Below are 15,081 nucleotides of genomic sequence, written 5' to 3'. Positions count from 1 at the left end.
TGAGCGGTATGGATTTCGGCGACTAGGTGTGGTGGGTCAGTCTTCGTGTAGAACCTTCGAAAGTAGCTGTGCTTTTTCAAAAGTGGAAGTGGGGACCTCACGCACGAATTGTCTAAGTCTAAGGCAAGCATGCACTGGATGAGGCGGGGGTATTTTGGGGAGGGTTTTTGTCTTAAACGGTCACGTGACTTGCACGTGACCGACTTGCCATCCAAACGAACGGGCGACTGGACAGAAGGTCCATTTCGTCACACGTTGGCAAGTTCGGGGGGGTCATGTACCAATTTTTGTACATTGGGGGGTAAATCGCCACACCGTGGATAAATCAGGGGGGTTAAGTGTAATTATCCCAAAAACCTACTACCTAGCTTAACCACAACTCTTAATAATCCTAAAAGGTCTCACAAACAATAATAACGAGTTATAAACACATCCAATCGGACATATGCCGTACCCATGCATGATTAAACATAAATCCCTAATATGGTAAGCCCAAATGCTTTAAAAATACATGATGCTCGTTAAACCGTAAAAAATAATAAGAAAAAAATTGGATAAGATAAAAGGTTAATATAAATATAAGAACGACATTGGGCTTAAGGGTTACATTCTCTTGAAAAGGAAGTCTCTCAAGAGTCACTTTCTCTGTCAATAACTTACACTCGCTCTCTATAGGTTATGTTGTGCGAAATATGATGAAAATAGGACGTAAGGTTTATCTTACGTGCTTAAATAGGACACAAGGTCGCACAAGAAGTTAAAACTCTTAAGATTTTTCATATAGATTGTCATTGATCATTTGACAGGAAAGGTCGAGCGTTCGAGAGAAAAGTCGAACGTTCGGGAAGAAAGTCTGTTAGTTCAAAAGGAAAGTCGAACGTTTGTGAAAAAACCTCGATCGTTCGAGAGGAAAGTCGAACATTTGCAGATCATGATTTTGCTTTTAAAACAAATGTTTTGCTAAATTATTTTTTAGGGTTTTTAATTATTGGATTATAACACCTTATTGGAAACCTTTTTTCAACCTGAATTAAAATAAGAGTTTTTGATTTGTAAATTACCATTATTGTTTAAAATAAATATATTTATATATGTATTTGTTTTCGGGATATTACACTAAGCCATGAAGGAATTGTTCAAAACCCTCGATTTGGTGATGCTACAATTTTTTGTTTTTGTTTTTGTAGCTAAGGACTAGATGGAGTGATTTGGTGGTGTTTGATAATGTAACATGATTATGTGGAGATGATACATGTGGCGAAATAGGATTGGACCACTTGGCCTTTGTTTTAACATGTGGCAAACGGTCTGCTAATGCAAGTAGACAAAAAGATTAATTTTTCACTACTATCTGTTGCCGGTACATATGTGACTTACATTTTTTTCTTGTGTCATTACAAAAAAAATGGGTTAATCCTCAATTGTTACCAAATCATTCAGCAGGAACGACTTAATATTTAGCCCCACATAGACTTAAACAAAAACGACTATATTTTTGTATATCTCAAGAAACTGAAGAAAAGAAAGAGATGTAATTCTTGTATAACAATCGTACACAACAATTACAAAACTCTACTCACATGAAGTGGGACCCATGTAGTAAGTCTCACTCACATAGAGTGGGACCGTCTCACCCCATATGAATAGAGTTGTGTAATTATTGTATATGGTTGTTATGCAATAAGTATTTTTCAAAGAAAAATACCATCGCGCTTTGGAGCCCACAACCCACGTGCTCCTCGACTAGGAAGCACACTGCACACCACCCCTATTTTTGGTTATGGCTGGCTGAAGAATAAATATAAGACATTTTATTATATGGGATAATTGCATCGTTGGTCTATGGAGTTGGCCATAATTATTTTTCACTTCATATGGTTCAAAAAATTCATAGGAGGTTCTCGTGGTAAACAATAATTACAAATCAATCCCTGAACATATTTTCCATCCAAAAGTTAACAGATTCCGTTAGTTAGCCACGTCACACCCAATAAAAAGTCGACACGTGTCAATTACAATAAAAAAATATAAAATCTAATAAAAATATAAAAAAATAAAATAAAAAATATTTGTTTTTTTTTAAAAAAGAAAATATAAAAAAAAAAAAATACAAGGGGTAGTTGCTGGTGGGGGTGGCCGTGGCCTCCCCTAGGGCCGGAGGCCACCCCTAAAATCCTTTGGCCACACCCCTGGCCAATGGGAGTATGGGGGTGGCCGTCAAAATACTTGATGGATTCTGTTAGTGTCAACATCAATACCAATAAAATGATGGCATGTGTCACTTTTATTAAAAAGAAGTTATCAAAATATTAAAAATATACATTTATAGAACTGAATCACTCATTGCAATCAAATTCCATCAAAACACTTGACAGATTTCATTAAGATGTGTGTGTATTAACAGTGATACGTGTTGTCATTTTATTGATGCTAACATAACACCTTAATGGAAATATATAAAACTAAAAAGTTAAAGAAATTAAAAAATTTAATTTTTTTAATTAAAAAAAAAAAAGAAGAAGAAGAAAAGGGGTGGCTGCCATTTTCTTCTTGGTTTTTTTTTTTTTTTTTTTTTTTTAATTCAAAATTTTAATTTATTAAGTTTTTAATTTTTTTTAAGAGAATAAAAATATTATAAGAATATTTCGACAAAAGTAACATTTTTGGCACAATTTTATAAGTTATATTAGCGCCTTTAAAAATTCAAGAGACCATTTTAAAATTGATCGTTAGTTAAGCCCATCACTGAGCTTTTTTATATTTTTTCCAAACAAAATTGTTCAAATAAAAACTTCTTAATGAAATCAATATATCACGTTGACACGTTCATCTAATCGTTATTATTCGTTGTTATTTTTATGCTATTACTAAAACCAATTAAAAACCCAGGCAACAACCAGAATCAAGTTATTTAAGAAACCCCCTCTTTTGAAATCAAACCAAAAGTCATCAGATCGAGGACCGGGTACGAAGACAACCCAACGGCCATGGCGACGGCGACAATGGCGAATCTGACGGCCATCATTGCGCTCCTGATCGCCGCCGCTCCTCCTTCCACCGCTTACACCAACCATACAGTGGGCGACGCCGCCGGGTGGTTCTTCGATACCGCCGCCAACACTTCCGCCACCAATTACTCCAACTGGGCCGTTAACCAGACCTTCAATCTCGGAGACTTTCTCAGTAAGCTCACTACTTAGCTCACACGCTTTCTTTTTCTCTTTCGATTTGAGAATGAGGCGCCCAATTTAGATCGAGTCTGTCTCTGATTATGAGAAAAATGGAGGAAAGTGATTAAGAATCACCGTAAAACTGAGGTCCATTGAGATATATAGATGTATCGCATCTAGATGTTGATTTTTTTTCTTTTTTTTCATTTCTTTTTTGGGTTCTTTTATTAGGTTGGAAATGAATCAAATGATGATAACTCATTGCCGTATAGAAGAGGCTCTCTAAGAAATCATTTTCATTCAATGATTCAATTATTTCTCAGCGACAAGACGATGTCGTTCCGAATCCCGATTTGATTAATATATACTTGAATAGTAGGATTGGATCAATTACTTAGAAGCATGACCAACCGAATGTCGCATCACTTCATTTTCTTGAAAAATCGAAATTTTCGAAATGATCTAATGAGCTTTCTTTCGTTTCACTTTCTGAGCACCCAAACAACTACTTTAGAAACAATTTTCCTATTTTATTCCTGGCAAACTCGTAAAAATTACTTTGCCCCCACCAGCTCCAGCAAGATTCTTTTCTTTCCTACCAATCTACATTATCTAAAACCATTAAATTTCTCAACTCTCTTTGTTCCTTTTTCTTTTTTTTTAAACTTTGAATTTTGTGTAGTTTTCAATACGAGTTCGAACATGACGGTGATCCAGACCTCCAACGACACCACCTACCTGAGCTGCTCCATGGACGACTCTCAGGACGACGACACGTTCCAGTACTACGGGGGCGACCAGCAGTTCGAGAAGGCGTTGACAGTAGCAGTTCCGTTGATCGTCGAGGGCACCAACTACTACTTCTCCGACGCCGACGACAGTATCCAGTGCCAGCGTGGCATGGCCTTCGAGATCCGGGTTCAGCATGGCCTCGGCTTGCCGCCCAGCCTCAACCAGCCGCCGCCGCCGCCCTACATCGAGCCTCCTGGACCCGGCTCCGCTCCGCCTCCGCCTATCACCGTCACTCCATCTCAGGGGAACGGTGGCTTCAGGGCCGCCGCTAACGTGCGCGGCGTCTTCTCTGTTCTCCTTCATCTATTGCCGTTTTCTATTTTAATATTCTAGTTGGCACCGTTAGTTAGATCGATGGGATTTTGCTTGTTATTGTATGTTTACTTTGGTAATTTCAGTACACGGGACGTGTTTGGGTGTGGGCGTAAGGTGAACATTTCCAGGGATGAGCATGTTCTGGACGGATTACATATATTATTCCTTGTTCTTGGATTATATGGGGAGGGGTTGATTAGACGTGTATTTCTTGTTTGTCGTTAATCCGTTGACCAAACAAACACATGATATTCACAGATATCTTTTTTCTTATTGGAAATTTGGTACCGTCGTAGCCTTTAATATATATATTAATTTCTGGTGACTCATTTTCTACGCAGCATTCACATTTTTCTTGTGCAATTTTCTCTGTGTTGCTGGTTGGGGTGGCCGCACCACCCCAACCAGGGGCGGAGATTCTGCAAGCCGTTCGGAGTTCTTCAATTCCGTTGAATCACTTGAATTCTCTTGTTAACAAAAATGATAGATAAATTGGTAGCGATGCTTGGAATCTACTCCTAGAATTGCCTTGAGTTCAAGCCAAGTTGCTTTTGACTTTTGAGCATATAGCAAAAATGGAAGGTTTATTTTTTATTATTTTTTTTAAAAATTAAAGCAAGAATGGAAGTTAGGAGTGTGATTAGCCCCATGATTTCACATGCCAAATGCACATTTTCAAGCAAAATCTTGTGCAACTTAAAAAATATACCTTAAAAAAAAGTTACACCTTGAGAACGTAAGAATGGAATTTAAAAGGCCTTTTGGTGGAAGTGTAACATCAAATATTAATTACAGACGTGTTACAAATCTTTACAGCTTGTACTTAGATTTTGGTTTAAATGAGATGGTGTTACACTTATAACTTTTTCCTCTCTATGAGAGTGTTATGCTTGCAATTAAATAAGTAAATAAATACATTTATAATAGGGCTACAAGGAATTAATACCATAAATATGGCAATTAATCAGCCATATTTAATTTACTTGTACCTGCCGAAAAAAAAAAAAAATTTGTTTCATCGGTTAGATATAAGGGTAAAAATAAAGTTATTTATTTATTTATTTTAATAAAATGTTATCAAATCAAGAGATTTGGACCAGGAATGAGATGGTGGTTTGGATTAAAAAAATAAAATAAAATGGAAGCAAATGTATTACAATTTTTTTTTTAACGAAAAATTTGAATTTTTCATTGATCAAATATCACGACCTGATAGTAAGAATGAAAAATAAAAGGCCTTTTTATGAAAGTGTAACATCAAATGTTAATTGTAAACGTGTTACAAATCACGAAGACACGTTACATGTATATCTTTTGTACATCTTTTTTATAAATCAATTCTTATATATGTAAGATCCACACGTGAGTTCTTGTGGATCTTTAAAATCTAATGGTTGATTTAGGAAAAAAAAAAAAAAAAATAATGCATGATAGATATAAAAGAGACGTAACAAAATCATTTCTCAAAATGTTTGCGCTTGAAATTAAGTAATTAAATACCAGTTAAGTATCCTTCATGTCGTATTACCAAAAATGGCAATTAATTAGCCATAATTAATTTACTTGTACCTGCCAAAAAAGGGTGATAAAAAATCAACTAATTTATATTTGTTTTAATTGCATGTTAGCAAATCAAGAGACTTGGACAATTAGGAATGAGACAAACCAAAAATAGTTACAGCTTCTTATCTTTTTGCCCGTTACACTTGGCTTAGATATTTCCAACACACGGAAAGCGGTAACCGGCAAATTCTTCAGTTTCGTAAATCCAAAAAGTCTCTCTTCCCGTGGCCTACCAGTCTTCAATGCTTCCCTTTCGTTTCGTTTATCGGAGACTTGCGACGTTTAGAGCCAGAAACAAAAAAGAAACCGACACTTTATAGAGAGAGAGAGAGAGAGAGACGACACACTAAGAGACAAGCAATTAGCTAGAGAGCCAGAGAGTCAAACCTGTCTCACAATTAATACAGGGGTTCCATATTCATTTATTTCTCTCTCTGCCTGATCCACTCGCTTTCTTTCGTCGATTACTCTGTAAGTCTCTCTCTCTCTCTTGGGTGTTTAGTAATTTGTGTGTTTCTTCGTTTTCCTTTGGGGTTTTGCGATTTTTGGTGAATTTAATTGTTTATAAGGAAATTGTTTGTTGTTGGAATCTGGAAAAGCAAAATGGGGCTGATTTCGGGGCTTTTCTTGGGGATGGTGTTGGGGATTGCATTGATGGCCGGATGGAAGCACATGATGCAGTACCGAAGCACCAAGCGAATTGCTAAGGTATGCCAATTACCAGAATTCGGAGTATCCAATGCTTGGTTTTGGTCAAAGTTTTTGGCCAATAATTCCATTCATTTTCTCGAATTGTTGGTTTCGGTTTTCTTTTCTTTAATTTTAATTTTGGGAGATTGCAGTGACTGATGGGTTGGATGGGTTAGGGATTTGAGGCTTACATTGCAAAATTTAGCTTGAAATGATTATTTTGTGATGCTTGAATTAGAACGAAATATGGGAATCCTCGATACTTTTGGCTTGAGGTGCGTTTTACTACTCATTTGGACCATAGCATTTTGGGTGTACTTGCATAGAAAATACGCACAAGAGGGCAATTCTTTTGTTGACTTCATATTGAGCCTAGCCCCCAAAAAGGCCTGGTCCTTGTTGCTTGCTGATTCTTTCAACAGCTTTACCTGCGCTGAAATTTCATAGATTTGCTTTAACCTCTTGGATGGATTACTTTTACTTGGTTTAATAATATTCAGTATGATTCGTTTCTTTTGTAGGCTGTTGACATAAAACTCCTTGGATCCCTTAATCGGGATGATTTGAGGAAAATCTGTGGTGAAAATTTTCCAGAATGGATATCTTTCCCTGTCTTTGAACAGGTTGGTTCTTTTTTTTCATTTTATTTTTTCTTATCATTACATTATTTGATTATGTGATAAAGTTTTAAACAAATTTTCCCAAATGTTATGTGCAGAAGATGCCTCAGTTTTGTAAATTATGAAGTTTTTTTTTTTTTTGGATGAACAGAAAGGGCACATGAGATCGTTTGATTTTGCTTTTTATTGGCATGTGTTTTAATTATGTTTTTATAATTTCAGAAACATGATCGGTTCTACAATTTTATGTTTTTGAAAACTCAACTTAAATCCTACTACTATAAAAAATTGAGCATGACCCAGAGGTTCATTTGATCATTGAACAAGTTTTTTTTTTTTGCTTTACGAAACCTGTAGCAGCTGAGTTAAGCTCTTCCACATCTGATATTGCAGCTGTGAGGTTTGAAGCTAACCTGGCTAGGCAATGTTCCATGAAAGTGTGGCTTTTTTGAATTTATTTTTTTCTGGCTTGATGTTAAGCATATATTTATGTAGTATTGGTTTACTTTATGGCATACTTTGGTTGACATTTTCAGGTGAAATGGCTGAACAAGCAACTAAGCAAACTGTGGCCATTTATTGCAGATGTAAGTCTTTTTAAACTTACTCTCTTTGTCAGATAAAATGCAAATTGTTGTATACTAAATTGTGGTCATTTAAGTTTGGCACCATTGCTGCAATTGGAGTCCTCCATTTGTCTTAGCTGAAACTTCTCTTGGTAGGAATTAATTTCAGTTGAAAAGGTTATGTTTTGCCAAAGTGAATTATGATACATGATGAATTTTCTCATTCTAGTTATGATAATAAGTCTTAAATTTTTGTTAAGCTTGGTGGAAGCATATCCTTTGGATTAAATGGGACCTTATAGGAATATTTTTGGGAAATGTTTTTTTATGATATTCACAAAATTTGAAGATGCTTGTAGAAGAGCAAATTTTAAAAAAAATTAGATGTAAAAGTGAAAAGGAAATACAAATCTTGTAGACAAAAGTTGAAGGTCTTAATAAAAGGTCACCTCTCATGGTGTTTCCTTTGGAGCCATTGGACCATCAATGGACGACGAAAGAAATAATTTTTGTAACTAGAAAACTATTAGGGGGTGATATAAGATAAAAGAATATAGAACTTATGTGAGCCTTTTGCAATTTTTTTATGTGTTCTCACTATGCAAGATAGATTTTCTCTGACAGTTTATTGAATTTGAAGGAATTTTTCTTTATAGTGGTTGTAGTATGTACTTTTCCATTGTAGTCTTTTCTCATGTGTAAGGCTATTTGCATTTATTACTGCACACATATGAGAAAATATCAGTTATAGACCTAAATTGTAGTATGTACTTGTCCATTGTACTCGTTTATTCATGTGCAAGGCCATTTCCATTTATTACTGCACACATGAGAAAATATCAGTTATAGACCCCAGAACCAAGTTCGGTTATCCTAAATGTTATTTATATTAGGCATTAGTTCTGAAATATATATGCATGTGTGAGTGTGAGTGTTTGTCATAGAGATCAATACAACCGATTCACAGAGGAGTCTGTATGAAGGGGGAGGAGGGGATATTGTGGACTGGAAGGAATACAGAAAGAAGAAAATTAAGCAATTGTCCTGGAGCCATATACCCAATTTATTTCTGAAATATTTAACTCAAAGTTGTTGGATGTGTTATTGTCAGGCAGCAGAAATGGTGATTAAAGAATCTGTTGAACCACTTCTAGAAGAATACCGACCACCTGGAATTACTTCATTGAAGTTCAGCAAATTGTCTCTTGGTAACGTGGCACCCAAAATTGAAGGTGTGAATCATTGATTAGTCTTTAAATGTCTCTCTCTCTCTCTCTCTCTCTCTCTCTCTCTCAGTTGAATGAAAATATCTTCTTATTAACTAATCAATCTTTTTGGTAGGTATTTGTCATTTCACTAATTCAATGTAGAAAATCCGCTTTCTGTTTGTCTTTTGCTCACCACCTGCTTGTTGTCCATCTCTTTTCTTCCATTTTGTTTCCAATTTGCTTAAAACTTGTTTGGTCAGTTTGATTGTTGAACTTAGCCCCGATATGGAGAAAAGAAAGGATCAAGACACACATTCTTATCTAGGCTTAAACTATTTGGTGGAGAAAAAAGAAATTACGGGAAATTACTCTTAACACCTGAAGTGACAACCATCTACGTAGCAAGTTTGATAAAAAGATCTACGACTCAATTTGCAATGTCTCCCCACCGTTAAAAGGTTAACTTAGGCGTCAATTGCATCACGTGACCTACATGTGACGTAAAATGCCCATTATGCCCCCATGAAATTTGTAAAAATATAATTATCCCCTTAGATTTTTATTTTTTATTTTTTTTAAAAAAAAAAAAGAAGAAGAAAGTTGGGGCCCATGGGCTGTGGGATATTAATTTTTTTCGCTTTTTTTTTTGGGCCTGAATTTTTTATTTTGAGCAAGGTATTTTTGTCATTTTAGGTAACGTGAAATGCACATGACCCCATCCGTTATGATTTAAAGAAAATCATAATTTGGGGGGGGTGGGGGGGGACATTGCAAAAATTGGAAGTTTAGGGGGGGATATTGCAAATTGCAAGGTAGTTTAAATGAATGATTGATAAGTGTAGTTTCCCATAATAAAAAAGAATGATTTTCGTAATCTTGAATTTTTCATTATTATAGTTCATCTAGTTAATCGAATTGTTAGAAGCATTGCAATCATTTTTTAAGAAGTATGCTTTGAAGGGGAGTTATGGTCTGATATATTATTTTCTGGGTAATGCCATAACAAGGAAGATAAAAATGTTGGCATGAAAAAATGCTTTTTTCTTTTCTTTTCTTTTCTTTTTTTTATTAAATGGGACAACTTCTTCCTTCTTCTTCTTCTTAATAAGTGAATATGGGACAAGTTCTATCAAGCAGAATTAAGTGGGCCTTTTTATCTTTTGAAAAGTGGGAAAAAGCTATTATTTTGCCAAGAATGCTGCATCTTGTAAGGTACATTTTGATATCACTGTAGAAAAGTATGCCTCGAGGATCTATAGTCCTTGAAATATATTGTTCTTTAAGATACACTTGCAACTTATATACTCATCATGTTGTGCTTGTTTTTCTTTCTTATGATCTAAGTGGCTTTTTTTTTTTTCTTAACTTCTAAATCGGTGTTAATTAGTAAATTTCATTTTCTAATTGTTATCAAGTTGCTACTTTTTTCCTCTATATTTACTGTTCTCTCTTAATTGTTAAACTTTTATAGTCCATATCACCATGAAAATTCAATCCTTCGCTCACTGTTCTCAGTCAATAATTATACATTTTGTTTACACAGTGTGTCTGCATAATGACATAACTTGATGCAGGTATTCGTGTTCAAAGTCTTAAGAAAGGCCAAATCACAATGGATATTGATCTCCGATGGGGTGGTGATCCAAGCATCATTTTAGGTGTTGAAGCTGCACTTGTTGCTTCTATACCTATTCAGGTTGATGCATCAACAACTTGGAACAATATCACCTATATTGAATATTGTTTATGTTAACTTCTCTTCCTTAGCAAATCAAGTTATGGTACAAGACTATTGAACTAAGTACTATTATTGTATCATCTGCCACAGTTGAAGGATCTTCAAGTTTTCACTGTTGTTCGGGTTATCTTCCAACTCGCTGAAGAGATACCTTGTATTTCTGCTGTTGTTGTTGCCCTACTTTCCGAGGTACTTGGTGAAGATTTTTAAACTGCTTGCAAATATATAAGTTTATGTTAAATTGTTCTCCACTTATTGATTAAGTGCTTTACACCAAAATTGGGTTAGTGCGTGATATGTTGGTCAAATGATACAAGTGTTGAACCTGATACAGGTATCGATACTTTTATCTGACAGGAACTATTGCTAATGTATTTTGTAGAATACAAGATAATTTCCATATTAAGAATAGTAAATGTTTCTGTAGTATGCAGATTATGATGTTACCAAAGGGACAATATAAATAGCTTTATTATGTAAGAGTGACTTAAGTTTGATGAATAGAAATTGGAAATAGAGATAGTGGTCACTATTTTTTTTATGATGATGCTATGAAGAAATACGTATATTTATATGTACGCATTATCACTGGTTTCTTTTCTTTTCCCACAATTATGCCAAAGCAATTTTTTTTGAACTTTAAGTCGACCCTAGCAAAAAGCGCATGCTTATGGACAAGAAGTTATGAACTCATTTTCAGTTTGCAGGGAGTCGCCATATTTGAGACCTTGTTTATGAGGGTGATAAACTAGTATTCATTCTGGACAAATAATCAAGTGTCCCTTTAGACTTAGAATAGCTTTGGCATCTCTTAACCTGTTGGAAAATCCAACTAGTCTTGCATAGGAAACTTTTTTTTTTGGTTAAAATATCAATATTTACAACCTATTCAATCCAAGTGAAGGCATTTAAGCATAACTGTTGATTGGTTTAATTTGCCCACTTTTTTGTCAGTGCGTCATTTTGTGGTTTTTTGGGTGAGTAACTTTGAACTGCAGTTCTAGGTTTTGACCGTTCTTTTGTCAACACAATACAACTATTTATATTGGGTTTATGGATTAACTGCACTCATTGATGTGAGGGGTGATAACTATGTGGTGTTCTTCTCAAAATAGTAATGGAAAATTAGGACACAGTTTTATATGTTTGTTTTCATTCAACCTTTCTAAGTATGCCATGGGTACTGATTTAATAAAACTTATTGAAGCGCATAACTTAGCATCTAGTTTTTTTTCTTCCACACCTTTTTTCCTTAATTGATTAAGCATCAAATTACTATATCTTATGGTTTGGGAATTGGAGTGAGATGACATCTAATGACATAGTGAGATGCTTTTTTAATCAGTTACAGATATTTTGGAATTCACTAATTCTCATTTACATTTAATCAGCCAAAGCCTAGAATCGATTATACTCTGAAGGCTGTTGGTGGAAGCTTAACAGCCATCCCTGGACTTTCCGATATGATTGATGTAAGTTTCCTTTTTGTATCTATCTTATATTTCATTTCTCCTGATTGATTTTGTATTGTTGCTAAACTCATTATGCTGTTTACACTATCTTTTGCAGGATACCGTGGACTCAATTGTCACAGATATGCTCCAGTGGCCCCATAGGCTTGTTGTTCCAATTGGTGGTGTACCTGTTGATACAAGGTAATTATGAGTCTCCTTCTGTTGTTTTTTTTTTTTCTAAGATAATTTGAGGAGGAAAAGAGCAGCGGATGAGACTCATAAGCATAAGTCCCAAGCCCACCCTGAGACTCTTAGGGTACCTTCTGCACTTATGAATGTTTTTATTTATTTTTTAGTTCCTGCCCTTATAGATCTATTTTTTGGTATATCAAATTGCAGCAAATATACAACATTGCACCATAGCTATTTGAAACCTTCTTATCAAGAAGAGAGAGAGAGAGAGATTAATTATCAAGTATCTCTTTTTTCAAGTTGTGCGATGTTTTTCTTTGTCTCTTATGCAGTGAGTTAGAGCTTAAACCGCAGGGAAAGCTTACCTTGACGATTGTGAAAGCAAGTGATTTGAAGAACATGGAAATGATTGGAAAATCTGATCCTTATGTTGTTCTGCATATTCGGCCACTATTCAAGGTCAAAACTAAGGTTGTTGAAAACAACCTCAATCCTGTTTGGGATCAAGCATTCGAGTTGATTGCAGAAGACAAGGAGACACAGTCTCTTGTACTTGAGGTTTTAATCCACTAACACCCCTTTTTTTCACTGCTGCTATGCTCTTCTGCCAGATCTCTGAATAGTTGCTTCTGCAAGAATCTACAATTTCTAGGATTCATATTTATAGTGCCTTAAGTGTTAGCTTATTTAGTGTTTGATTTTATTCCAAATTAAGTTGTGGGAAAGAGTACAAATTTTCTGTATTTCTTCTATACCCCTTGGTAATTGAGTGATATTCACAAGTCACCTCTAGGAAAATAAATACCGTCCCTCATTCTCTTCAGAAGATACCATAAATGTTTTTATTTTGCCCTTATTGATGTAAGGATATTTACAGACAATAACCAAGCAAATTAAGTCATAGCCTTCAAAATATATGCCAAACAATGATATGTACAATCTTTATAGAAGAAAATAAAAGATACCCACATATTAAAATTAAGGCCACTTATCAAAAAAAGATTTTAACCTTGTAAATATTGTTAGAAAAAGTAGTAATATTTTGTAATGAAGAAACATGTAAATTACAAAGTTTCAATGAAGCCGTATATCATATAATTCAATATGGCTTGTTCCAAACATAAACAATTGTCCTGTAGGCTAATAATATTTTTCTTCATTTTAGATGTAGAGATATGGGATTTAATCCGTAATGAAGTTAACTATTTCCCCTCCCCCCGCCCTAAAAAAAAAAAAAAAAAAAAAAACTGTGTCTGGGAGCTGATGGATAGTAGGAATGATGGTGGATACTGTGGCAGAAATAAACAGAACAAGGTGGGTTGAAAATTTGAATTTTTGAGCTTCTGAATAGATTGCGGATATCTCATAATGACATGCAAATTGAATACACTATGAAGTAGGATCTTTGAGCTCATGGATGTATGTTCTGGTCATATCTGATGGAAGTGTTTTTTTTTACACACACACACATGCATGCAGAGTCACAGTATATTTAGAAGTAAACATGGTTTATCCCTTACTATCTATATGTACAGTTTTAGATGTGCCTAAGCTGAATTGTCACAGATCCAAACATATGAAATTTTAGTTATTTTCGTGTGATGTTCAAGTCATTTTTCACTTATCAAAAAAAGATGGTCAAGTCATTTACTCTTTTATCTTCTTTTCTTTTTTCTTTTTCTATTCAAACAAAGCTTTTCTCCTATTATCTGATCCAAATTGTTCCCTGCCTTTACTCTGTAAATCTTATGCATCTGTTACTAGAAGTAATGTTCATGAACTCTTCTAACAGGTTTTTGATAAGGACATTGCGCAAGACAAGAGATTGGGAGTAGTAAAGCTGCCTTTGATTCAGCTGGAAGCTGAAACCGAAAAAGAGTTTAATTTAAGACTGCTACCATCATTTGACATGCTGAAAATTAAAGATAAGAAGGATAGGGGGACACTTACAATTAAGGTAGACATTTCTAATTAGAAATTATTATTTTAATCTCTGTGGCACATATTGTGTTAAATTTCTATTAATGTTTGTCCTCTTCTGTATGTTAGGGGAGACCTGGTATTCAATGATATTATTCATTTAATTGTTGGCATAGCATTGAGGGGTCTATTCGTTTTTTTCAGTTATTTTTATTAAGGGTATTGTTCTGTATGACTTTCAGGTCTTTTATCATGAATTTAACAAGGAAGAGCAGTTGATTGCTCTAGAACAAGAAAAGAGTATCCTAGAACAAAGAAAGAAATTGAAACAAGATGGAGTTATAGGGAGTACAATGGATGCACTTGATGGAGCAGTATCACTGGTTGGATCTGGTGTTGGAATGGTGGGTACTGGTCTTGGTGCCGGGGTTGGGGCCGGAGTCGGGATTGTTGGGAGTGGTCTTGGAGCTGTTGGCAGTGGACTGAGCAAAGCAGGAAAATTCATGGGCAGAACCATTACAGGGGGGCACAACAGGAAGAGTGGCTCTTCGACTCCAGTAAATAGTGTTCAAGAAAATGGTGGTGCCAAGCCACTGTAGTCTCCCTGTAGAGTTGCTGCTGAAAAAAAAACCCCATTTTCTCCCTTGTTTGTATGCTTTAATGACTGGATAGAGATCACTTGTTTCGCTTATCTTGTTGCAATTGTATCTTCTCCGATCCTGTTCTCTATGCTCGAGTGGAAAATGATGGCATAAATATTGGTTATCCTTGTGTTTTCAGCTGTCCTGCAGTCCTGTTTATGTACTACCTTTGCTTACACGAATTCCTAATAAAATTTGAAAATTGTATTCAA

At 35.1% G+C, this 15,081-nt stretch overlaps 2 protein-coding genes across 3 annotated transcripts; both read left to right on the top strand.

Annotated features, from left to right (window-relative positions):
- The first annotated feature begins 2,871 nt into the window (after nucleotides 1–2,871).
- Nucleotides 2,872–4,602, top strand: LOC133862944 (early nodulin-like protein 18). The gene is made up of 2 exons (XM_062298870.1): nucleotides 2,872–3,183; nucleotides 3,853–4,602. The coding sequence occupies exons 1-2, from the start codon at nucleotides 2,988–2,990 to the stop codon at nucleotides 4,293–4,295; spliced, it is 639 nt and encodes a 212-aa protein (XP_062154854.1). The 5' UTR covers nucleotides 2,872–2,987; the 3' UTR covers nucleotides 4,296–4,602.
- Nucleotides 4,603–5,993: 1,391 nt separating this feature from the next.
- On the top strand, nucleotides 5,994–15,081 carry LOC133862938 (calcium-dependent lipid-binding protein). Of its 2 annotated transcripts, none has more exons than XM_062298865.1 (12): nucleotides 5,994–6,311; nucleotides 6,410–6,548; nucleotides 7,052–7,153; nucleotides 7,687–7,737; nucleotides 8,828–8,948; nucleotides 10,499–10,620; nucleotides 10,753–10,851; nucleotides 12,054–12,134; nucleotides 12,232–12,317; nucleotides 12,641–12,866; nucleotides 14,101–14,265; nucleotides 14,471–15,081. In XM_062298865.1, exons 2-12 carry the CDS (start codon nucleotides 6,444–6,446, stop codon nucleotides 14,825–14,827), a joined length of 1,515 nt encoding a protein of 504 aa, XP_062154849.1. In that variant the 5' UTR covers nucleotides 5,994–6,311; nucleotides 6,410–6,443; the 3' UTR covers nucleotides 14,828–15,081. The 2 variants fall into 2 exon arrangements, with proteins under 2 accessions (XP_062154849.1, XP_062154848.1); XM_062298864.1 differs by having other exon boundaries at nucleotides 5,995–6,311; nucleotides 6,440–6,548.

This window comes from Alnus glutinosa, chromosome 3, assembly GCF_958979055.1.
Source record: "Alnus glutinosa chromosome 3, dhAlnGlut1.1, whole genome shotgun sequence".
In the NCBI taxonomy this organism is placed as follows: domain Eukaryota; kingdom Viridiplantae; phylum Streptophyta; class Magnoliopsida; order Fagales; family Betulaceae; genus Alnus; species Alnus glutinosa.
Note: the sequence above shows the minus strand (reverse complement) of the source record. Positions and strands in the feature narration are given on the sequence as shown.

What these genes read in the sequence shown, in the direction of transcription:
- LOC133862944 (XM_062298870.1), top strand. Translation starts at nt 2,988, where the DNA reads ATGGCGACGGCGACAATGGCGAATCTGACGGCCATCATTGCGCTCCTG. An exon ending in CAATCTCGGAGACTTTCTCA is followed by an intron (nt 3,184 to 3,852) that starts GTAAGCTCACTA and finishes AATTTTGTGTAG; the next exon opens with TTTTCAATACGAGTTCGAAC.
- LOC133862938 (XM_062298865.1), top strand. Translation starts at nt 6,444, where the DNA reads ATGGGGCTGATTTCGGGGCTTTTCTTGGGGATGGTGTTGGGGATTGCA. An exon ending in TTGCTTCTATACCTATTCAG is followed by an intron (nt 10,621 to 10,752) that starts GTTGATGCATCA and finishes CATCTGCCACAG; the next exon opens with TTGAAGGATCTTCAAGTTTT. An exon ending in CACAGTCTCTTGTACTTGAG is followed by an intron (nt 12,867 to 14,100) that starts GTTTTAATCCAC and finishes CTCTTCTAACAG; the next exon opens with GTTTTTGATAAGGACATTGC.